Source organism: Saimiri boliviensis, chromosome 1, assembly GCF_048565385.1.
Source record: "Saimiri boliviensis isolate mSaiBol1 chromosome 1, mSaiBol1.pri, whole genome shotgun sequence".
Classification (NCBI taxonomy): Eukaryota; Metazoa; Chordata; class Mammalia; order Primates; family Cebidae; genus Saimiri; species Saimiri boliviensis.
The window spans coordinates 89,270,450-89,295,084 of NC_133449.1; the positions used below are offsets into that span (position 1 = coordinate 89,270,450).

At 42.0% G+C, this 24,635-nt stretch overlaps 1 protein-coding gene across 5 annotated transcripts in view; it reads right to left on the reverse strand.

Moving 5' to 3' along the window:
• Nucleotides 1-1,043: 1,043 nt before the first annotated feature.
• Nucleotides 1,044-24,635, reverse strand: part of STON1 (stonin 1) — a 65,779-nt gene continuing 42,187 nt past the window's right edge. For all 5 annotated transcript variants that reach the window (XM_074400279.1, XM_010333610.3, XM_074400278.1 and 2 more), the window contains 3 exons: nucleotides 19,940-21,916; nucleotides 9,213-9,415; nucleotides 1,044-4,278 (listed from right to left, as the gene is read on the reverse strand). In XM_074400279.1, coding sequence (XP_074256380.1) covers nucleotides 4,204-4,278; nucleotides 9,213-9,415; nucleotides 19,940-21,869 — 2,208 coding nt within the window. In that variant the 5' untranslated portion in view covers nucleotides 21,870-21,916 and the 3' untranslated portion in view covers nucleotides 1,044-4,203. The remainder of the gene's footprint in view (nucleotides 4,279-9,212; nucleotides 9,416-19,939; nucleotides 21,917-24,635) is intronic.

Here is a 24,635-nt window from a genome sequence, read left to right on the forward strand (position 1 = left end):
CACAACTCCCCTCCACTCCCCCCAACTCCCCTCTACTCCCCACAACTGCCCTCCACTCCCCACAACTCCCCTCCACTTCCCCACAACTCCCCTCCACTCCCCACAACTCCCCTCCACTCCCCACAACTCCCCTCCACTCCCCACAACTCCCCTCCACTTCCCCACAACTCCCCTCCACTCCCCACAACTCCCCTCCACTCCCAACTCTCCTCCACTCCCACACAACTCCCCCCCAACTCCCCTCCACTCTCCCCAACTCCCTACCACCCACAGGTACACTTTACCTGAAATATATTCTGTAAAATTATGTAAAACTGGTTTTCTAAACTTTAAAAATGCAGCTCTTAGGTGCCAATTAATTCTACAGGACTACTCTACAAGTTGCCAAAGTTTGAAAATTCCATGGGGTTCTGTGGACAAAGTTTTTCCTATATTAGGGAAAAGTTGTGAAAGGCTTTGAATACAAGTCCTGTCTAGCTCATTCATCCAGGTTATCAACACTGTCACTGTCTTTGAGTTATTTTACAACTCTGTAAATTGTAGAAAACTGATGATAATGTAAATAATCCTTGTCCAGATAAATGCAGATTGATTGTATTGGGGTAGGAGAAATTACTGTTCATTGCCCTGTGGATGGATCCATTTTATATCTATTTGCAAATTCATTTCAGAATTCCTTACTTCTTATATATGTCTCTGTTCTTTGAATTCTCCTTGGAACCAGTTGTAACATGTTACCAGTTCCCTCATTAGTTAACGAGTTAAATAAAATCTTATGCACATATTCATTTCATATCTTTATGAGTCATGATTATACTCTGTTTTAAAAATCATCCTTTATAACATTATCAACTATACTTTGATGGTGTCATTTTTCCAGGATATGCCAAGAGGTCATGGTCACTGACTCCTTAATAGTCAAGCTGTGTACATATGCCTGACAGAGAGTCAATTGCTTAAGGTTACTGAAATTGATTTCCTACCTTAAGAAAAAAAATAGCCTCAGGTCTTGCATAAGGTATAAATTCATAGCACAGTAAGAATCATTTGAAATACATTTTTAATTTTTGAAAAATCAATATGTAATCTACAAAATATTTTGTTACATGACTAAGGCTCAACCTGTTTTATATTTGTATTGACAGAATATAAAACCGCATTTTAAGTAAAACATAATAGTCATTGTTAAGGAAGGCCTTCTAACTAATTTATAAGAAAAGGGGCTACATCACAAGCACAGCTCTAGAATGAAGGGAACTAACATCCTAGAACTGTCTAATATACATGACAGGTTGAAAATTCCAGCCTTTTTTTATGTGCTGGAAAGTATCTTTTTTACATATATTTTTTAAATGGATAAACACTTGTGATTCCCACAGAAAAAGGAAATGTCTTTAAATTCAGATGTGGACAATTAATCATGTAATAATCTACCCACGAATTCATTTACACAGTTAATATGATCCTGTAACTGGAAAGGTGACCAGACTAGTCACAAACTGGTCAACTCCTTGGAAGTCTGCTCATTTGACCCCAAAATGGTCAAACTCACAATGGAGTGATCTATAGCAAAATACTAGAAAAGGGATATTTCCTCCCTTTTTCCTTTCTTTTCCCTCTCCCCTCCCTTAAAAGCAGGAGTTTTTTGAAGATCGCTATTCTGGCAAGGGCAATTCTGCTTAATTTGAACCTTGCCTGATTGTTCACCTAGAGTTCTGTAGTCACATTTGACCTCCTGCCTGTTCTGAGGTCAGAAGAATTGAATAAGCCTCCCCTACATACATGAAATGGTAATTTAATACTAAGCAATGAATATTTAAGAATCCGAATAGATATGCAAATTAACAATTATGCTGTAGCACCCTGCTGTTAATGCTATCAGCCTCTGCATTGCCACGGACACTCCATTTGGGCTTTAGTCCAGCTTTTGCTATTATATTGTCAACTCTGAATCTTGACATGTCCTGAAGGCCCAGTGGCTTGTGAGTGAATAACCCTGGCAGGGAGGTACCCACAGATACTAGTCAACCTGTGAAGCATGAGGGGCGATTAAGTAAACTCTTTGCTGAATATATTTTGAGGTGTAAATCATCATTAGGTTCATCCTAATCAGACTGAGTTCTTTGTGGGCAGGATGCCACAAAACACACATAGAAAGGATTGGTAGTAATTAACCCAGCTAACTTCGCCGGGACTATGGGCAGCATCAGTTTCGGGCTGCCTCCATATTTGTTTTGAGCAGACTGAAGTGACTCTAGAGTGCACTCACATCAGATGATAAGAAAAGATGATGGAATTTTTTTAAATGACATACACACACAGATTTGCCCTACTATACATCAACAGTGCGCCTCAAGCATATGATATTATAAGCAATGCATCAAATGAAGTTAAAAAGAGCAATAGCGGCTAGGCGCAGTGGCTCACACATGTAATCCCAGAATTTAGGGAGGCCAAGGTGGGAGGATCACCTAAGGTCACGAGTTTGAGACCAGCCTGGTCCACAGTCTCTACTAAAAATACAAAAGAATTTCAGCTGGGCATGGTGGCTTGCGCCTGTAATCCCAGCTACTCAGGAGGTTGAGGCACGAGGATTGCTTGAACCCAGGAGGCAGAGGTTGCAGTGAGCAAAAATCGCACCACTGCACTCCAACCTGGGTAAGAGAGTGAGACCCCATTTCAAAAAAAATAAAAAATAAAAACAGCAATAGCAATTCCTTTCAACCATTACCTTTTGCATTCTTTGCCTTTGCAGTAAAATAATGAAGAGCAATAAAATCTGCTGATTGATACAGACCATTATGTTTGTCTTAATCTGTTTTTGAACAGATTACAATGAATGTAATATAATATTAAATAAAACATATGAAATAAACTCTGTAGGCCAATACCTAAATGTTCTTTGGAAGAACATTACATCAGTTTTGACTCAAAACAAATCTAGCCAATAGAGAAAAGTATCTCCTTATTTAAAATTCAACCTAAATTGAAGGTATATTAATACCACATGGGGAAGTTTGTTTTTCAGACTAAAAATGATATTTGGAATATAAATTTCATAAATTTTAAAATTCTCACTTTTTACTGTAAATGCTAAAAGGAAATTATAAACAGAATTGTAAGTGCTAATGCTATTGACTTTTCATTAGAAACCAAACTATTATAGTTATTTACCTGACTCTGAAGAATAAAAATGTTGCCTCTTAGAAATCTGGGTAAAATAACCAAGTATCTTTCACTTTGCTCACCTTTTAATGAAAAATATTCTAAATTAAGCAGAATTAGCATAAAATAGCACGATAGCAGAACTAGTATAAAACAATCATAATGTGATTTAGACTTCTACTCAAGAGAGGCGCATGTTCATTACAATACTTTATCAAAATACGTCCTTAGAGTCTGTACTTTTGGAAAATAATATTCATAAATTTTTAAAATTCATATTTAATATATAAATATGCTAACTAGTGTCCAATACTCAGATTCCATTTTGAAAGGAATCCTGCCAAGTGAAAGGAAATATGTCTAAGTGATTTGTACTAAAATATGTAGGACAACAGAAATAGCTTCTTTGCAGCACACACCAGAATACAAACACATTTTGAAAATAACAATACAGTAGGAGAGAGACAGGTACCAAATATAGCCAATTATTACTTAGCTATGTGGTAAGAAGACAGGAAAATAAGTAATTCAAAAGCACAGACACTTCCAGATCTACATTTTAGCCTGTGGTTTCATCATTCTACACCTAGCCACATTTCAGAGGCAAGCAAGAGGGAAAATTAAGTATTTTGGTTCATGTCTCCTTTGACTTCCTTACCCTCTGGTACAGGAACTAACCAGCAAGAAGAGATGGGAAAAGATAAAGATGGCAGCTCAGTAATCCAGGGTGCCAAACAATCAGCCACTGAGTAATCAAAAATCACACTGGCTGCAGGGTCCTTTGAGTTTCAACAGGAAGCTAAACATCACACAAATTATAGAAACATTTTAGATCAAACCCCTAGGACAAAAGCATATGAAAAGCATGAAATACAGATTGTTCAGTTTTAGATCTAAACTTCTCTAAACACAGCCATCAGACCTGTCCTAAAACCACTATTCAGAAGTCATTTCCGTGACGCAGTAGCAGGACTTGTGTGTGGTTTCAGTGAATTACATATCTGACAAGTGGGGTGTCATCATAAACTCTTGCTACTCCTACTGAGTTATGCAGTCACCAATTTTATCTGGGTCTTCTCCATCGATTTTAATCCACTTCTTTTCTATTTCCACCTGTTATGCAAAAGCAAAACATAGGCAACATTAACAAATGCAACACAGCACTCACACCTCTTCAGTCTATTTTATACATCCAGCACAGACTGCAAAAACCTCACCCTTTGGACACAGACACAGTCCTCTACCCTCCTGCAGTAGCTTCCGAGTGAAGCACTCTGCTTGCCTTTTGAGCAATAGTCCCCCCAAATCCTCCCCGCCAGGGTCAAATCTTCAAGAGCACCAAAGCTGTCTTCTAAGTCAAACATAATTTTTATAAAATGTATACAGAATACGTATGTTGAGAAAAGCACAGATCTGGCTAGAACAGACATGTGATCAATTATCCCTCCCCCCTGCATATACGGCTGTAACATATATCTGGCCATTGACCCCCTGAGATTTATAATATACCCAAATTCTCTCTCTAACTGAAAGAAACCAGCTTACAAACTATTAGGTTGGTGCAAAACTAATGGCAAAAACCGTGATTACTTTTGCAGCAACCTAATAGTGAGCCAGCTGGGCCAAACCATCTGCTCTTTGTCATTTTTGTCTCAGCTCAAATGTCACATCATCATGGAGGTCCTGCAGGACTATCCCAGATAAAGCCCTCCAGTCACTTTCTAGCCTGTTACCCTATTTTAGTATCTTTAGAATTTTTCATTAACTGAAATCATATTACTTATTTATTTATCTACTAATTATTTTTTGTTTACCCCCACTAGAAACTATGCTCCATAGGGACAGGAACCTTGTCTCTCTGTTCACACTGCTGTGTCCCTGCATATGGAGCAGTATCTGGCACTTTGAAACTACAACAGATAATTACTAAATGGAAGAAAACATTTTGAAACTGCCACCAGGTGCAGATCAACTAGTAAATGCTATTAAAGCTAGAGATATTTTGTAAATTTTTTTTTTTTTTTTTTTTTTTTTTTTTTTTTTTTTTTTTTTGAGACAGAGTCTTGCTCTGTTGCCAGGCTGGAGTGCAGAGTCACCATCTCGGATCACTGCAACCCCCATCTCCCAGGTTCAAGCAATTCTCCTGCCTCAGCCTCCTGAGTAGCTGGAATTACAGGCATGAACCACCACGCCCAGCTAATTTTTGTACTTTTAGTAGAGACGGGGTTTCACCATATTGAACAAGATGGTCTCGATCTCTTGACCTCGTGACCCACCTGCCTCGGCCTCCCAAAGTGCTAGGATTACAGGTGTGAGTCACCACACCCAGCCTTGTAAAGTAATTTTTAATTGTCCACTAAAACTTCACGAACCTGGCATATCCTGTGAATAGGAAAATAAATATAAACGCAGTCTCCATGCACACTGGACCCACATTTCAGTCACACATAATACTTATATACCTAGTGTTATAGGTCAGGTTCCCCAAGAAGTAGATGTTGAGATGGAGATCTGTGTGCAGAAAGTTTACTGGAGAGTGCTGTCAAGGTCAACACTCATGGGGAAGTGAGGCAGGAAAGGAAGCTAAAGGGGCAGAGGGAGAAGCTGGGCTGCAATGTAGTCATAATGAAGGCTTCTGCCCAGGCTCTGGAGAGCTGAAGCTGGGCTGACCCTATAGAGTTAGCCCAAGTTGATGCAAAGGGGCCTGTACACCCCTGCATCTATTCCAGGAAGGAGGTGTGACCTCGGGGAGGGCAGCTATCTTCAGCCGGGGCAATTCCCAGCTGATGGGGAAATGCATCCTTCAGTTCTGAAGGGGCTGCACGGGGTAGCACTACCTATCTTTTTTTTTTTTTTTTTTTTGAGACAAAGTTTCACTCTTGTTGCCCAGGCTGGAGTGCAACGGCGCGAACCCGACTCACCGCAATATCCGCTTCCTGGGTTCAAGTGATTATCCAGCCTCAGACTCCTGAGTAGCTGGGATTGCAGGCATGTGTCACCAAGCCCGGCTAATTTTGTATTTTTAATAGAGAGAGGTTTTCTCCATGTTAGTCAGGCTGGTCTCAAACCCCCGACCTAAGGTGATCCACCCCCGGCGGCTTTCCAAAGTGCTGGGATTACAGGCATGAGCCACCACACCCAGCCCCCATTACTTTTATAATAGAAAAAGGTAACTGGTGGCCAGGCCCAGTGGCTCACGCCTGTAATCCCAGCACTTTGGGAGGCCGAGGCAGGCAGACACAAGGTCAGGAGAACGAGACCATCCTGGCCAACATGGTGAAACCTCTTCTCTACTAAAAATACAAAATAAATTAGCTGGGCGTGAAGGCACACACCTGTAGTCCCAGCTACTCAGGAGGCTGAGGCAGGAGAATTGCTTGAACCCAGGAGGCGGAGATTGCAGTGAGCCGAGATTGTGCCACTGCACTACAGCCTGGACCATAGTGTGACACTCCGTCTCAAAAAGAAAAAGAAAAAGGTAACTGGACCCAAACGTAGACTTCTAAACAGACAGTCCAAAAAAAAAAATCCTGGCCAGGCGCGGTGGCTCAAGCCTGTAATCCCAGCACTTTGGGAGGCCGAGGCGGGTGGATCACGAGGTCAAGAGATCAAGACCATCCTGGTCAACATGGTGAAACCCCGTCTCTACTAAAATACAAAAAAAAATTAGCTGGGCATGGTGGCGCGTGCCTGTAATACCAGCTACTCAGGAGGCTGAGGCAGGAGAATTGCCTGAACCCAGGAGGTGGAGGTTGCCATGAGCAGAGACTGCGCCATTGCACTCCAGCCTGGGTAACGAAAGCGAAACTCCATCTCAAAAAAAGAAAAAAAAAAAAAGAAAAATCCTGACTTGCATTACTATAGTATAGGAGCCCCAGTTGGATTAATGATGTCATGTATAATATCACTATTTTTAATAGAAATAAATGAGTAGGCTGGGCGTGGTGGCTCACGCCTGTAATCCCAGCACTTTGGAAGGCCGAGGCGGGTGGATCACAAGGTCAAGAGATTGAGACCATCCTGGCCAACATGGTGAAACCCCTGTCTCTACTAAAAATACAAAAAATTAGCTGGGCACGGTGGCACGTGCCTGTAATCCCAGCTACTCAGGAGGCTGAGGCAGGAGAATTGCCTGAACCCAGGAGGCGGAGGTTGCAGTGAGCTGAGATTGTGCCATTGCACTCCAGCCTGGGTAACAAGAGGGAAACTCCGTCTCAAAAAAAAAAAAAAAAGAAAGAAATGAGTAGAAAATCAGAATGGCATTCATCATTGCTACAAGTCAAGCAACATATAGATTTTAAAAGCTATTCGAGGAACACATGTTCTCAGGCTGTGTCACAAGCAAAATTTAAATGTTTAAAAATAAAATAAATGCTATTAGAAATCATAAAATATTGCTCATATGAAAGTCAAAATGGAAACAAATTCTAAACTGAACCACCTGTCTGTAATGCACTGTTTAATTTTTGTGATTTCTGAAATATTTTCTAAAATACTTTTAGGCCAGGTGCAGTGTCTCACACCTGTAATCCCAGCACTTTGGGAGGCTGAGGCAGGCAGATCATGAGGTCAGGAGTTCGAGATCAGCCTGGCCAACATGGTGAAACCCCATCTCCACTAAAAATACAAAAAATTATCCGAGTATGGTGGCACATACCTGTAATTCCAGCCACTCAGGAGGCTGAGACAGGAGAATCACTTGAACCCAGGAGGCAGAGGCTGCAGTGAGTCGAGACCATGCCACTGCACTCCAGCCTGGGCAACAGAGCAAGACTCTGTCTCAAAAAAAAAAACCATAAAATTTAAAATAAAACCAGCAAGACATGTCATCGGTTCAAGATACTGTGAGAAATACGTGGCAAAGAATATCCATATATCTACTAAACTTAAGGATAAGAAAGGAAAACAAGGTTAGAAACAGATGTAAGTGTATGCCCTCCTTTAGTTCATCTGCCTAAGAATTCAGAAGAGCTGGTGGCAAACATTTAAAACTACCGTAATAGCAGGCTGGGCATAGTGGCTCATGCCTGTAATCTCGGCAACTTTGGGAGGCCGAGGCAGGAGGATCACTTGAGGCCAGGAGTTAAGACCAGTTTGACCAACATAATGAGACCCTATCTCTATTTAAAAATTTAAAATAAAACTTAAAACTTCCATAAGCTAGGTGTGGTGGCTCACGCCTGAATCCCAGCACTTTGGGAGGCCAAGGCAGTCAGATCACCTGAGGTTGGGAGTTCGAGACCAGCCTGGCCAACATGGCGAAACGCCATCTCTACTAAAAATACAATACAAAACAAAAAAAAATAGCTGGGTATGATCCAGGTGCCTATAATTGCAGTTAGTTGGGAGGCTGAGGTAAAAGAATCTCTTAGACCCAGGAGGCGTGGGTTGCAGTGAGCCAAGATCATGCCACTGCACTCCAGCCTGGGTGACACAGTGAGACACCACCTTAAAAAAAAAACAACAACTTCAAACTACCATAATAGAGCAACTCAGCATTTCCTAAAGCAAGCTCCACAGAATACTATTTCCCAAGATAGGGATAAGTGTTTTACATACACAAACCCAGATAGACAAGACACCATAGCCAATGAGTTGGGGAAAGTTGGGTTAACTAAATTTAACACTTTATTGCAGGACTTCTCAGGACCTTTAACATTAATTTAGTATATGCATTCCCCAACTTATTTTTCTCTTGGGTAATTATATGGGACATGTGTTCTGCAGCACACATTTTGAGAAATGGTATTCTAACACCAAAACTCTTAAAATAAATATGCTTCTAAAATGTAGATTCATTTTTAAAATCTGTTTTTCATTGAGAGCTAAATCATCAGGTATTCCCAACATTCTACAGAATGGATGGGAAGAAATAAGCTCAATGGTGGTCATCAAGTTTTCACAGCTGAGATACTCTCAAGGGCAAATCTCACCACACACACACACACACACACACACACACACACACACACACCCCGTCACAAAAGACAGCAAAACAAATATTTAAAGTGAAATCAGGTGACAGTTCTGAAAGCTGTGGGATGTACCTGGATGTTGTAGCAAGCTCGCTGCTGAACATGTTTCTGTGGCTGGACATCACTCTCCACCCCCAGAGACCTGACCTCTGTCCTTGAGGCACAGGTGTCAGGCATGGAAAAGTGAACGGTAGCAAATGGATACCAATCCGAGGGAATTTCTTGGTCTGATCCAAGCTCTAATTTGTATGACAGACAATGGGGATGATCAAGACCTTGAGGGGAAAAAAAAGTCAAATAGTCAAAGTATTTTTGTGGCCATTGAACACTTCTCTTGAATGTAAAAGGCACTCCTCTCCTTAATAAGGAATTTGATTAGCACTGCAGCAGTGCAAATTTCATTTAAACAACATACCATGAAAATCTACAATTTTGCACTAACTAGAGGGAAGCCGTCTGAGATTTTTAAGTACCGGCTTTAAAACAAGTATGACTTTATTACTGTTTTGAATAAGAATGGTAAAAGTTGGCCGGTCGCAGTGGCTCAGGCCTGTAATCCCAGCGCTTTGGGAGGCCGAGGCGGGTGGATCATGAGGTCAAGAGATCAAGACCTGGCCGGGCACGGTGGCTCAAGCCTGTAATCCCAGCACTTTGGGAGGCCGAGGCGGGTGGATCACGAGGTCAAGAGATCGAGACCATCCTGGTCAACATGGTGAAACCCCGTCTCTACTAAAAATACAAAAAATTAGCTGGGCATGGTGGCGTGTGCCTGTAATCCCAGCTACTCAGGAGGCTGAGGCAGGAGAATTGCCTGAACCCAGGAGGCGGAGGTTGCGGTGAGCCGAGATCGCGCCATTGCACTCCAGCCTGGGCAACAAGAGCGAAACTCCGTCTCAAAAAAAAAAAAAAAAAGAGAGATCAAGACCATCCTGGTCAACATGGTGAAATCCCGTCTCTACTAAAAATACAAAAAATTAGCTGGGCATGGTGGTGTGTGCCTGTCATCCCAGCTATTCAGGAGGCTGAGGCAGGAGAATTGCCTGAACCCAGGAGGCGGAGGTTGCAGTGAGCAGAGATAGCACCATTGCACTCCAGCCTGGGTAACAAGAGCGAAACTCCGTCTCAAAAAAAAAAAAAAAAAAAAAGAATTGTAAAAGTTAAAAGTTAAAAAATTTAAAATATATTACTATATGCATGCACAGATAAACCCCTAAAAACATTTTCAATGAGAAACATTACTACTAATTAGAAATATTACTATAATATTTAGCAGATTATAATATTAATATATATTATACTATAATAATTACTGTTATACTAATATAATCTGCTAAATGTTTATATTTAAAAATATTAATTACTCTTAATGTTTAATTTATATTAAATATTATGTTTAATTTATATTAAACAATATAGTAATATTGTTCAGCTTAAGTTTTCCTTAATTAAAAGATGAAAGTAATATTTATATTAAACATAATTTGGCTACAATGCGCTCAAGCCTGTACAAGCTGCTTTTTCTTAGACTAAATAACATCTTATAATTATTAACTTATTCATTTTCTTACCATCTATTTATAGATAACTCAAAAATAAACTCCAGCCCAAATTAAGTTATATTATTTTAAAATTCTTATCTTTAAAAATTAAACAACTTTTCAGAAAACATTCCAGACCAAGAATTCCTTTTTCAGTGAACAAATTATTTTTCCTACTGCAATTCTCACTCATCTTTCCAAAATACTCTGACTGGAACAGCTATACAGAGTAGAGATGGGCATATTGGCCTTTAATATTTTAATCTAATACTGATTTTCACTCAATTCGGTTTGTCACTTATTCAGCATCTATGCTATGCCAGGCCAGGTTCAGTGCCAGATCCAGAGACACTGGATATACTCAAAGATTTTAGATGGGGGTCTGAGAGTGAGAGAGAGAGAGAGAGAGAGAGAGAGAGAGAGAGAGAGAGAGAGAGAGTGTTATAAGGAAATGAAAAATATTTTCTTTGTAATCACTGTAGCAGCTTTACAAACGTTCTGTGATTCTGTTGCATTGTTCACAGCATCTCCATATTCAATGTGGCTATCCTTACTTAAATAAATGTATGAAATAAGAGTAATTTCCAGAGGCAGATTAAATGACTGTAGCACTGACATAGCTGAAGAAAGGGCATTTCCATCTGAATATAGCTTTAGGCACAAAAACAAGAGTTTAAAGGATTTCACTTAATTCTTAAAAGATAAATTGCCTTTCCTTCCATACAACCTGTTTCTTATAGAGAGACTAATAGGATTCTAAGGCTGTAAAAGGCCTTGAGAAGTCATCAATTAATTAACCAACAGATGCACACTAGCCATCTCTGCCACTTACAGGTAAGGTAGGACAACAGTGGCCTCTGAGATACCCTTAACAACCCAGATCACTGCAGGCAAGTAATAACTTCATTCTTATACACACACACCCAGAGAGATTCCATACTCTTGTTACTCTTTCTAGTCTTCTGTCTGCAGTGAGGATACAGCAAGTTCATTTACACTTCATGCAGGCACTCTTTCAGTCTTGTTATGGCAAAGTGGTTAAGGCTAGGGTTACAAATTGCTTACCTCTCGGAGCCTCAGTTTCTCCATCTGAAAATGAGGATAATGAGGATAACCTGAACCTTATAAAGGTGGTTGTGAAGATTAACCTGTTCATAGGCATACAGAACTGAGGCAGTAGCATTCTATATCGGTATAGATGAGCTAGACATATTATTTTTCAAAGTGTTATTCAATTCTAAAGCCAGTATTATTTAATTACTATAATTTTGCTAATACAAGGACTGTGAATGCTATACATTCAGAGTTAAAAATGATACCAGATATGATCTGGTTTGATACTCACACTTTATAAGAAAAAACTATTTGGGGAAATTTTATGATGAAAATTGAAGAAAAAAACTAAACCCAAGTTGAAGACTTAATGCTCCAAAAATTTCAGAAACAAAACCTTTCTACTCACTTTTCTTTAAAAATGGTAAAAGAAAGCCTTTTTCAAGTTTTCTGGCTTATTTTTTATGGCTTTTGAAAATGCTAAATGCTCTACAGTATTTAGTAACACACTCCCTCTCCAGACTTTGTGCTCCATAGGGACAGGTATCAGGTCTGTCCTTAGCACAATGTCAGTCATGTTTGGGGCTTAATCAAATTCACCCATTAATGAATAAAAGATAGAGGAAAATCCTGTTGTCTCAGGGCTGACCACCAGGGGGAACTGTCGAGCTTTGGTCATTGTTCTCTCAACAATTCCTTTTCTTAGGATAGGGAATGTAAATCACAAAATCTTAGGTCTAGCTGATATCTGTCCCTCTTGAACCAAAATATTTTACATCTGAAACTGAATTGTTAGAGGGCTGAAGGGAATGAATGGCAAGAGGATGACAGAAGTGGAGGAGGAGAGAGCAACCAATGTGTTGATGACAGGGCAGAGAAAAAAGAGAAAAAGAAAAATTGGGAAGTTAGAGGTAAATATATTTAATCAATCCTCCACCTCTCTCATCCTTCTTTCTAATTATATGCCACTACATACACATCCTCTGGCTAACTAGCATCCTCATTTGTCTTCAGCTGTCTTTCTTTCTTTCTTTCTCTCTCTCTCTCTCTCTCTCTCTCTCTCTACCAGCCCAACAAAGCCTAAGCTCCTCTACTGTCCTTTACACTTTAGTATGAATGAAGTCTGTGAGCTACTGCCTCAGGCAAACCTTTGTTGTACAATAAAAGACTTGCCCACTATTGAAGAAATACTAAGCATTGACAAGCTTTTAGAAGAGACATTAAGAGACCAGCAACCCTCCCCACCTTTCCAGAAATCACAGGTAAGTGATTTCTCCAATAAAAAAGGTCAGTCCTGATCCCTCAAATTCCCAGGAAGGAAAAAAAAAAAAAAAAAAAAAAAAAACGGTTTTATAATTAGAGTATAGACTAGTGGATATATTCTTGCCAGGTATGGTAGCTCACACCTGTAATCCAAACACTTGGAAGGCCAAAGCGGGTGGATTGCCTGAGCTGAGTTTGAGACCAGCCTGAGCAACTGGCAAAACCCCATCTCTACCAAAAATACAAAAAATTAGCCAGGCATGGTGGCACCTGCTGTGCTCAGAGCTACTTGGGAGGCTGAGGTGGAAGCATAGCTTGAGCCTGGGAGGTAGAAGTTGCAGTGAGCTGAGATCTCATCGCTGCACTCCAGTGCTAAAAGTGAAAGATTTACGAGCAAATTATAGACACAGGGAAGTTGGGAAAAGGTGAGGGATGCTGAGCAAAGGCAGTGGCAGTAAGATGCAAGGGATGGGTAAGTGAATTCAGAGGAGGTGAAACCCCATCTCTACTAAAAAATACAAAAATTAGCCGGGCATGGTGGCAAGTGCCTATAGTCCCAGCTACTCAGGAGGCTGAGGCAGAAAATACATTTTTTCTTTCAGTTTCCATTTTTGAAGTATTTTTTCAAATAATACAAGTTTTTCAGAAGCTACCTTGAAAAGGATAAAATTGTAAAAAGCTTTTAAAAAACTTTACATTCTCTAAATGCACAACTGATCTAAAAGTCATATAGAAAAATAGAGATGCATTCTGGGATCCTGCTGTTCTAAGTGTGTTCCTTGGGCTAGATGTGTTGCCATCACGTCAGCACTTGTCAGAAATCACAGTATTCCACATCCCACTTGCTCAGTCAGAACCCGCATTTTAACAAAGTGATTCCTGGGCACACAAAAGTTTGAGAAGCATTGCCTTAGGACAGATTTCCCCTCTGCTCCAACCTTATTCTTTCCATACTTCTCAAGAAGCAAATTAGGTTATAGCCTGCCTTGGCACCCTCTCACTCTGCATTACTCTCCCAACCCCCTTAACAGAGAAGCCTGGTGCAGAGCCCTGTAATCACAGAAATGTCCTGCCCTAAGCCAGGCTCACAGCTGCATCATGCCCTCTGGACTCCACCTGACACAGCCCCACTGTTTTCCCTGGGCCTCCTCTTGTGCAGAGACCTAATCTCAATAAAGCAGCTGTGATCCCAAAGGATTTGTTCAGTGAATTATCACTGTGTAATTGACTGAAATGCTTGTAAAATGTTGTGTGGGCCTGGTGATATGACAGTCTTACAAAAGAATTCCTGAAGGCAAAGATCAAATCCAGCCAGTTTCTCTGGAAATGTCCATTCTTGTCATTGTTCTTGGTGAGCTCCACTGCTAATACTCATGGGAGGCTGAGCACAGTGGCTCATGCCTGTAATCCCAGCACTTTGAGAGGCCGAGATGGGCGGATCATGAGGTCAGGAGTTCGAGACCAGCCTGGCCAATATGGTGAAAACCTGTCTCTACTAAAAATTAGCTGGGTGTGGTGGCATGCGCCTGTAGTCCCTGTTGCTCAGGAGGCTGAGGCAGAAGAATCTCTTGAACCTGGGAGGTGGAGGTTGCAGTGAGCCAATATGGCGCCACTGCACTCCAGCCTGGGAGACAGAGCAAGACTCCATCTCAAAAATAAACACTCATGGGAGGGCAATCATAGAGTTCTAGAAGACACAAGGATACACAGAGCAAGAATGAAAGAATGATCCCTGCCTAGGGGACCAGGTCGGTACTCAACTCTGGCCACATGAGCCTTTATAAACATCAATAACTGGGCCTCACCTTCACAGAGCCTGATTAGTAGGGTCAGGAGTTAGAGACCAGACTGGCCAACATGATGAAACCCTGCCTCTACAAAAAAATGTTAAGAAATTAGGCCAGGTGTGGTGGCACACGCCTGCAATCCTAGCTACTTGGGAGGCTGAGGCACGAGAATCGCTTAAACCCGCAAGGCAGAGGTTGTAGTGAGTCGAGATCATACCCCTGCACTCCAGCCTGGGCAACAGAGCAAGATTCCATCTCAAAAAAAAAGAAAGCAGGAGACATTATCTTCATGGATTATATCATGGAAGATATAAATCTTTCCTCTGCACTGCATGCCAGCCTTTCTGGAACAAGATATTATTCTGTAGCAATCATGCCTGAAAACAACCCTGAGGACCTGGTGACACACAAACTTCACATCCCACAGCATGGCCCACTGGTCCTAATACACTGGTCTCTTCCCCCACCATTCCCTCAGCTCTGAAACTGAGGCAAGATTCCCCACGTACACACCTGTGGTTCTGCTGTTTCTTTCTTTGATGGAAACTCTATTGACTCTCCCAGCCATCAGTTCTTCCACAAAGCCCTCCCTAGTCCCCAGGCAGTTTATCACCCTTTCCTCTGGAATCCCTAAGTGTTCATGTTTGTACAAGCCTGAAACTGTGCACTTTCCCACAGTGCCTTTGGGTAGCTGTTTCAGAGTCTGTCTCACCTTCTAGACGTTAAGTTTCTAGTAGAGTCGGAATCATGTTTGTGTCTGTATCTCTTAAGCACTCAGCACACAGCCTATAACTAGAAGAAACTTAGTAGATGTTTGTGGAATAAATGAGTGAGCCTCCTTCTCAATAAATTGATTGAATCAGTTAACTACATCATTAACTCTGAAAAAAAAATGCAGGGTTATAAACAGGATTATTTTCACATGAAGCTTTATATATGTCTGTACTTCCAAAATTAAGAAAGATGATTGGTATGGGTTCTCAGTTTAAAAAAAAAAAAAAAAAAAAAAAAAAAACAAACTGTGGTTATCCCGGCCAGGCTTAGCCAAGGGCTTAGTTTCTTTAGGGCCTCCTGGAATGCATCTGCTCTAAGTAGAGCAATAGGAATGGACTGCAGAGGGGGCCTCTGACACCAGGTGGACAAGCCTGCAGGCTGAGCCAGTTGTGCTGCTCTCTCAAAAGCATAATTACCACTTCAAGACTATGCAAACTGCTTTGGACCTTTTGTTCCAGTCCCTGTGACCATCTCTAGGATCAACGGAAAACAGCAGGAGTTAGTTTATCATCAGATTTCACAGGAAGCCTGCAGATCCAGGAGGTTCCAGTAGCCGTTCCAGCCTGCCTGCCTTTCTGCCTGCTTCTCTTTCCCTTTTTGTTTAGCAAAATGAAAGCCAATACTCTGATTTTGTTTAACCCCTCTAACCTAAAACTAGCACAAATAACTTTCAGAATAAACCATTTTGAACCTTGTATGAAGACCTCAAAACTGGTTTCCCTGGCATAAAGATAATCTGCATGTGGTTCAGTTTGCCTCTCTAGCCAAGTTATAAAAGAAAGCAGGGGCCGGGCATGCTGGCTCACACCTGTAATCCCAGCACTTTGGGAGGCTGAGGTGGGCAGATCACCTGAGGTCAGGAGTTAGAGACCAGCCTGGCCAACATGATGAAACCCTGCCTCTACAAAAAAATGTAAGAAATTAGGCCGGGTGTGGTGGCGCACGCCTGTAATCCTAGCTACTTGGGAGGCTGAGGCACAAGAATCACTTAAACCCAGAAGGCAGAGGTTGCAGTGAGCAGAGATCGTACCCCTGCACTCGAGCCTGAGCAACAGAGCAAGACTCCATCTCAAAAAAAAAAAGAAAGCAGGAGACATTATCTTCATGGATTATATCATGGAAGATATTGACCTTCCCTCCCATCACAGCGGAGTTAATCAGAAGATGCTGTTTGAGGCCATTCACTGTGGCCACGCTGCACCATCACCACCTCACCCTGCCCTAAGTCTGAGCTATCCTTGCCAGTTTGGGGAAACAGAACATAATTAATGCGAGTCTTGAGAATGCTGTGGGATGAAAGTTGGCATTAATGAAGAAGGGTGTGGGGTGTCAGGAAGGAAGACAGTATAGGAACTTCCCTCTACACAGCGTCCCGGAGCTCCTCAGCTCACCAGGCCTGTATCTCTCACCTGCAGGATCCTGCCCATAGCTCAAGCTCCATCAGTCAACAGATGCTAAACCAGCAAACAGAGAGTCACAGACAAGGTGGTCCCATGGCCTCCAGAATGCAGTCCCTGCTGCCCAAGTCAATTGTAGTCTGGGGCTTGCTCTTCTGGTTCTACAACTTCACGACACCTGGAGAGCAGTGTTCTTCCCCATGACTACATGTTAGGTTCACCTGGAGAGATCTTCAAACAAATACTTGGCCCCTGGCTCCCTCCCCTCCGAGAGATTCCGATTTAATTATCGTGAAGTGGAGCCTGAACATTGAGATTATTTGAAAGCCCTCAAGCTATTCTAATATAGTCAGGTCTGACCAGGTGCAGTGGCTCACACCTGTAATCCCAACACTTTGGGAGGCCAAGGCAGGTGGATCACTTGAGGTCAGGAGTTCAAGACCAGCCTGGCCGACATGGCAAAACCCTCATCTCTACTACAAATACAAAAATAAGCAAGGCATGGTGACACACGCCTATAGTCCCAGCTACTTGGGAGGCTGAAGCAAGAGAAGCACTTGAACCCGGGAGGCAGAGGTTGCAGTGAGATCGCACTGCCCTCTGGCCTGGGCAACAGAGTGAGCCTCCGTCTCAAAATAATAATAATAATATAGTCGGTTTTAAAAACACTGCCTTAAGGCCACCCCAAAGAAAAATGCTTCCTCTTAAGTCCGCAACCTGGGGAGGCAAGCTTAAATTTCTCTGAAGGACTGCAGCAGCTGGGAGCTAACTGGAAACAAGGATCCATCTGGAAACAGGGATCCGATTTTTATTTATCTTTATCCCCAGCACTTGATGTGGCATTTGGTACACAGTACATGCTCAGTAAAGGTTTGGATGGATGGATGGATGGATGGAATGACGGGTGGATCAACTCAGGCCTCCCAACCCTGCCCCCAGTTTAACTCGAGACCAGTGACCAGCACTCTGCTAGGGAAAAAACAAAAAACAAAAAACAAAAAAAAAAAAACACTCAACTAAAATAGGGAACAGCTCTAATTTTAAAATTTGGTTTTTGACTTTATTCTATTATGCCCACCACTAACTTACTCCTCCAAAATAAATGCGATACTATAATTGTCTTTTCAAGTTCTGACTTCTAGATAATGGTTTTCTTTGCAAAATTTTTAAAAATTAACTGAATTTTTAACACTCAAGTGTGTCCACCGAATTCTAAAACAATCAGTTAAGGCCATTCATACATGGTGGCTCACACTTGCAATCCTAGCATTTTGGGAGGCCAAGGTGGAAGGATTCCTTGAGCCCAGGAATTCAAAACGGGCCTGGGCAACATAGGAAGACATAGCCTCTACTAAAAAAAAACAAAACAAAAAAAAAAAAAAAAACAAAAAATTAGCCAGGCACGATGGTATGCATCCGTAATCCTAGGTACTGGGGAAGCTGAGGCAGGAAGTTCACTTGAGCCTGGGAAGTAGAGGCTACAGTGAGTCATGATCATGCCACTGCACTCCAGCCTGGATAACAAGAGTGCAATCCTGTCTCAAATACAAAAGCAATAACAGTTGAGATGGCCAAGTGAATTCAGTCAACAAAAATCAATTTGGGTAAAAGTGAAAGCAGTCTTATTTCAAAGAGCAGGGAGCAAACCTAAGGAAGAAGTGGTATTGGCTGAGAATGAAAAAAAGTTCTGGTACATTGACAATGACAGATCTTTAAAGAATAATTAGGGCCGGTGCAGTGGCTCACGCCTGTAATCCCAGCACTTTGGGAGGCCAAGGCGGGTGAATCACGAAGTCAAGAGAGAGAGAGCATCCCGGTCAACATGGTGAAACCCCGTCTCTACTAAAAATACAAAAAATTAGCTGGGCATGGTGGCGTGTGCCTGTAATCCCAGCTACTCGGGAGGCTGAGGCAGGAGAATTGCCTGAAACCAGGAGGCGGAGGTTGCGGTGAGCCAAGATCGCACCATTGCACTCCAGCCTGGGTAACAAGAGCAAAACTCCGTCTGAAAAAAAAAAGAAATGCAGGATAAGGCCGGGTGCGGTGGCTCAAGCCTGTAATCCCAGCACTTTGGGAGGCCGAGGCGGGTGGATCACGAGGTCAAGAGATCGAGACCATCCTGGTCAACATGGTGAAACCCCGTCTCTACTAAAAATACAAAAATTAGCTGGGCATGGTGGCGCCTGCCTGCAATCCCAGCTCAGGAGGCTGAGGCAGGAGAACTGCTTGAACCCAGGAGGCGGAGGTTGCCGTGAGCTGAGATCACGCCATTGCACTCCAGCCTGGGTAACAAGAGCAAAACTCCGTCTCAAAAAAAAAAAAAAAGAATAATTAGGGAATCTCAGCTATATTAGAAACATTTTTAGCATTTGAAGTTGATGGGTTAATCTCAGACATGGATATCAACGAATTTTCTGTTAGTGCTGCCATCCACAACAAATTCCTAGCCTAACATGGTATTTTGTATGATTTTTTTTTTTTTTTTTTGATACGGAGTCTCACTCTCCCCCAGGCTGGAGTGTGGTGGCGTAATCTTGGCTCACTGCAGCCTCAGCCTCCTGCGTTCAAGCAATTCTCCTGCCTCAGCCTCCCAGGTAGCTGGGACTACAGGCACATGCCACCACGCCCAGCTAATTTTTTGTATTTTTAGTAGAGACGGGGTTTCACCATGTTGGCCAGGATGGTCTCGATCTCTTGACCTCATGATCCGCCCGCCTCGGCCTCCCAAAGTGCTGGGATTACAGGCTTGAGCCACCGTGCCCGGCCGATATTTTTTTAAAATGTTAAACAGTTAAACTTATCTGGTAGAAATAGCTGCAAAAGGAAACAAATAAACCAGCTGTTTAGCTAAATGTTCCCTCTCCTACCCCAAAGCATGGCTTCGGCTGACAAATTGCCATCTGTCTCTACCTGGTTTCAACCCAAGGAGGAAGGTGAAAACATTTAAGCTATTTCCCATGAAAATAAACGGAGTGTTGAATATTTACTTGAATTTTTGTCTGGAAGCCGATCTATCTTCCATACCACTGCCTGGTAGGCACTCTCATATTTTGCTGACCCCACAGTGACTTGAATGACAGGTTCAGATTCAAGTTCGTATAAACTCCCCAGACATGCCCGGCGGTTCATTTTGGCTTTCAGAGACTTCTGCCTCTGGAGGTTCATAGTCCATAGGGCCTTGATCCACTGCGATGGGACAGGAAAGTGTATCATTATATTGTCACAGGACCTTAAAGAACCAGCATGGGATGACCTCTGCACCAATGGGGCCATGTTGACAAAAGCCTGAAGCTCCACATATGCTCCCTGGACAACCACTGCAGACTTCAAGGAAAAGGGAAGGTCACCCCCATTATACAAAGTCTTGAAGCGCAGCAGCTCAAAACGGCAGGCATCCACAGATACAAACTTAATGATTCTTGATTGCTCAAATTCTTGTACTTTCACACACTTATGAAGATGGTAATCAAGAATATCAATCCCCCTTTTTTCTGAGTCCTTCTCAAAATAGGATTCATCTCGCTTCGGCAACTCAAGATCATTCAAGGTTAAAAAGCATTCCAGGTTCCCATTCACAAAGCAGAGGCAATAAATTTGAGTTATCACAGCACTTTCAACCAATTTTCCTTCTTTTGTAACTTTACCCCAAAAGTTGTCCACAATTTCCAAGGAAATTTCTTCCTCCTCATAGTTCTTTTTTGGTTTTGAAATAGCTGGCAACTTAATCAGCTCCTCCTCCACAGTAGTCAGAAAGTCAAGGAAGTCATGGTACGATGTGGACCCCAACTTCAGCATCTGTTCTACATCTGGTTCGTGAACTACTTCTGTCTTAGAATGGTATTTCCTTTTTTCTGTGTAAGACACATGTTCAATCTTCACAGTATGGATTTTTCCTGCTACACTAAAGTTCTCAACCTTGGGTTCAGAAAGCCTACAATGTGGATCAAGCTGTATCTCTTTAAATGGTTTTTCTAATCCCTGCTCATAATACATCTGCAAAATTCCTCCAGGCAAAACTTTCAGAAAAATTGGTCCCCATTGCCGGGAAGACATCATATTCTTCTTCTCAGGAATTCTCAGCATGAAAGACCATCCGGCTTTTGGCTGACTCCTGAAGAGTGTGTGGGGGACAAAGGCAGAGGCATTTTCTTCAGCATATAGATAGTGCATAGACAAACTTCTAAGTGAGTCTTGGTTCTCAGCTGACTGGAGATGTTCAAGCTTCTCACAGATATAGTTGAGTGAACATTTATTTAGGCTTTTTTGATCAATAGGCATCTCTCTGTCTCTTGATGAAAACATCTTTTTGCTGCCTGGTGGGTCAAGGGTGAACTGGGAATCATTGCCTTCATCTTTCCAAAATGGACTTGAAAAAGCACAGTCCTCTCGAAAATACTGAAACTGGGGAAGATCATCTCTTTGGAATTCTAGGCTTTCAGCCTGGTGAGGGTTAATTTCATCTGGAAGGCCTACTTTGGGAGCTGGATGTGTACAAGAGTGGTCACTGGGTAACAACGCATGAGATAAACAGGTTGGTCTGGGAGGCAGTAAAGAAGATCCCCCTCCTGGTATTGTGAGTGGGCTATCTGAAGATGATTCCGGAATAGGATAAAGCACATGAGTCCCCGCTTTGGGGATGCCAGGAAAACCTGGGAAGTCTTTGGTAGGTGTAGAAAGAGGAGAGTTACTTGGAGGTCCTGGACTGAAATAAAAGTCTACAATGGGGGAGGAGAGAGGGGTGCTGCTGGTGGAAGAAGATCCACTAGGAAATTCCCTGAGGCCAGGAAGGTTCAGCTTCAGTCCATTTGGTCTACAGACACCTTGATTCTCCAGAGGAAAATTCTTTGACTTTTGAGAAGATTGGAAAGCAGGATCATCATCAAAGGTGACCCAGTTGCCTGGGTTTGTGGAGCACATCTTTGGGATCAGATTGTGGTCTTGTCAAGGAATCAAATATGTTGTCTCTGTTAAAAAATAATAAAAAAGAGAAAATAGGCATATAAAATGAAGGGGGGAAATAGTTACTAAAGGTCTTTAGTTCTGATAAATATTTGGATATTAAGGCATCCAGGTTTACAGATTAACCAAGTTCAAAGAAATGTTTAAAAATTAAAATTCTTTTTTTTTTTTTTTTTTTTTTTGAGACGGAGTTTCGCTCTTGTTACCCAGGCTGGAGTGCAATGGTGCGATCTCAGCTCACTGCAACCTCTGCCTCCTGGGTACAGGCAATTCTCCTGCCTCAGCCTCCGGAGTAGCTGGGATTACAGGCACGAGCCACCATGCCCAGCTAATTTTTTGTATTTTTAGGAGAGACGGGGTTTCACCATGTTGACCAGGATGGTCTCGATCTCTTGACCTCGTGATCCACCCGCCTCGGCCTCCCAAAGTGCTAGGATTACAGGCTTGAGCCACCACGCCCGGCCTTTAAAAATTAAAATTCTATTGTTGGCTAAGTGGATTAAAAATAAATTAAAAAACAAGATCCAACTATATGCTGTCTATAAGGGACTCACATTAGATTTAAGGACACACATATGCTGAAAGTGAAAGGATGGAAAAAGTTATTCCATGAAAATGATATCCGAGCGAGCAGGAGTCGCCATATCTAAGCAAAATAAACTTTAAGTCAAAAACCATCGTTGGAAACAAAGAAGGACATTATATAACAATGAAAGAGTCAATTTACTAGGAAGACATAACAATTATAAATATACATTAATCCAGCCAGGACTAGTGGCTCACAACTGTAATCCCAGCACTTTGGGAGGCCAAGGCAAGCAGGTCACCTGAGGTCAGGAGTTCGAGACCAGCCTGGCCGAAATGGTGAAACCCCATCTCTACTAAAAATACAAAAATTAGCCAAGCATGGTGGTAGGCACCTGTAATCCTAGCTACTCGGGAGGCTGAGGCAAGAGAATTACTTGAACCTGGGAGCAGAGGTTGCAGTGAACTGTGATAGTGTCACTGCACTCCAGCCTGGATGATGGAGTAAGACTCTGTCTCAAAACACACACACACACACACACACACACACACACACATATATATACACACACACACACATACCCAACATCAGAGCACCCAAATATATGAAGCAAACATTGAGTGAACTGAAGGGAGAACTAGCCACTCATTAATAATAGGAGATTTCAATGCCATGCTTTCAACAATACATAGAACATTCAAATAGAAGACCACTAAAGAAACAGAGGACCTGAACACTATAAACTAAACAAAACTCTAGACATATTCAGAACATTCCACCAAACAGCAGCAGAACACATATTCCTCTCAAGCACACACAGAACATTCTCCAAAGCAGATCATATGTTAGCTTATAAAATAAATATTAACAAATGTGAGAAGATTAAAATCACACAAACATTTTTTCTAACCACAATGGAATAAAACTAGAAATTAATAATAGAAGGAAAACTTAAAAATTCAGAAATATGTGAAAATTAAAAAACATAGTCTCAAACAACCAACAGATCAAAGAAGAAATAAAAAAGCAAATTAGAAAATATCTTGAGACAAAAAAAAAATGAAAACGGCACACCAGAACTTATGGGATGCAGCAAAAGCAGTATCCAGAGGGAATTTTATAGCCACAAATGCCTATATTAAAAAAGAAAAGAGGTCTGGATGCAGTGGCTCACACCTATAACCCCAACACTTTGGGAAGCCAAGGTGGGCAGGTCACCTGAGGTTAGGAGTTTGAGACCAGCCTAGCCAACATGGTGAAAACCCATATCTACTAAAAACACAAAAAATTAGTTGGGCGTGGTGGCACATGCTTGTAATACCAGCTGCTTGGGAGGCTGAGGCAGGAAAATCGCTTGAACCTGGGAGGCAGAGGTTGTGGTGAGCCAAGATTGGGTCATTGCTCTCCAGCCTGGGCAACGAGAGTGAAACTTTGTCTCAATTAAATGGTGTTGGAAAAACTCAATATTCATGTGCAAAAGAATGAAACTAAACTGTTACCATATATCAGGGATGTCCAACCTTTTGGCTTCCATTGGCCACACTGGAAGAAGAATTGAGGTCAGGTGCAGTGGCTCACACCTGTCTGTAATTCCAACACTTTGGGAAGCTAAGGCAGGTAGATCACTTGAGGTCAGGAGTTCGAGATCAGACTGGCCAACATGGCAAAACCCCATCTCTACTAAAAATACAAAAATTAGCCAAGAGTGGTGGTAGGCATCTCTAATCCCAGCTACCTGGGAGGCTAAGGCAGGAGGATCGCTAGAACCTGGGAGGCGGATATTGCAGTGAGCTGAGATTACACCATTGTACTACAGTCTGGGCAACAGAGAAGGACTCTGTCTAAAAAAAAAAAAAAAGGAAGAGGAACAAGAAGAACTGTCTGGGTCACCCAGAAAATACACTAACACTAATGATAGCTGATGAGCTGGAAAAAAAAAAAAAAGATAAGAGAAAAGAAGGGAAAAAAAATCTCATAATGTTTTAAGAAAGTTTAAAATTTGTGTTGGGCAGCATTCAAAGCCATCCTGGGCCACATGTGGCCTGTGGGCTGCAGGCTGGAGAAGCTTGTTTTATATCATATACAACAATCAACTCGAAATGGATCAAAGAGGCCAGGTATAGTGGCTCATGCCTGCAATCCCAACAACTTTGGGAGGTTGAGGTGGATAGATCACCTGAGGTCAGGAGTTCAAGATC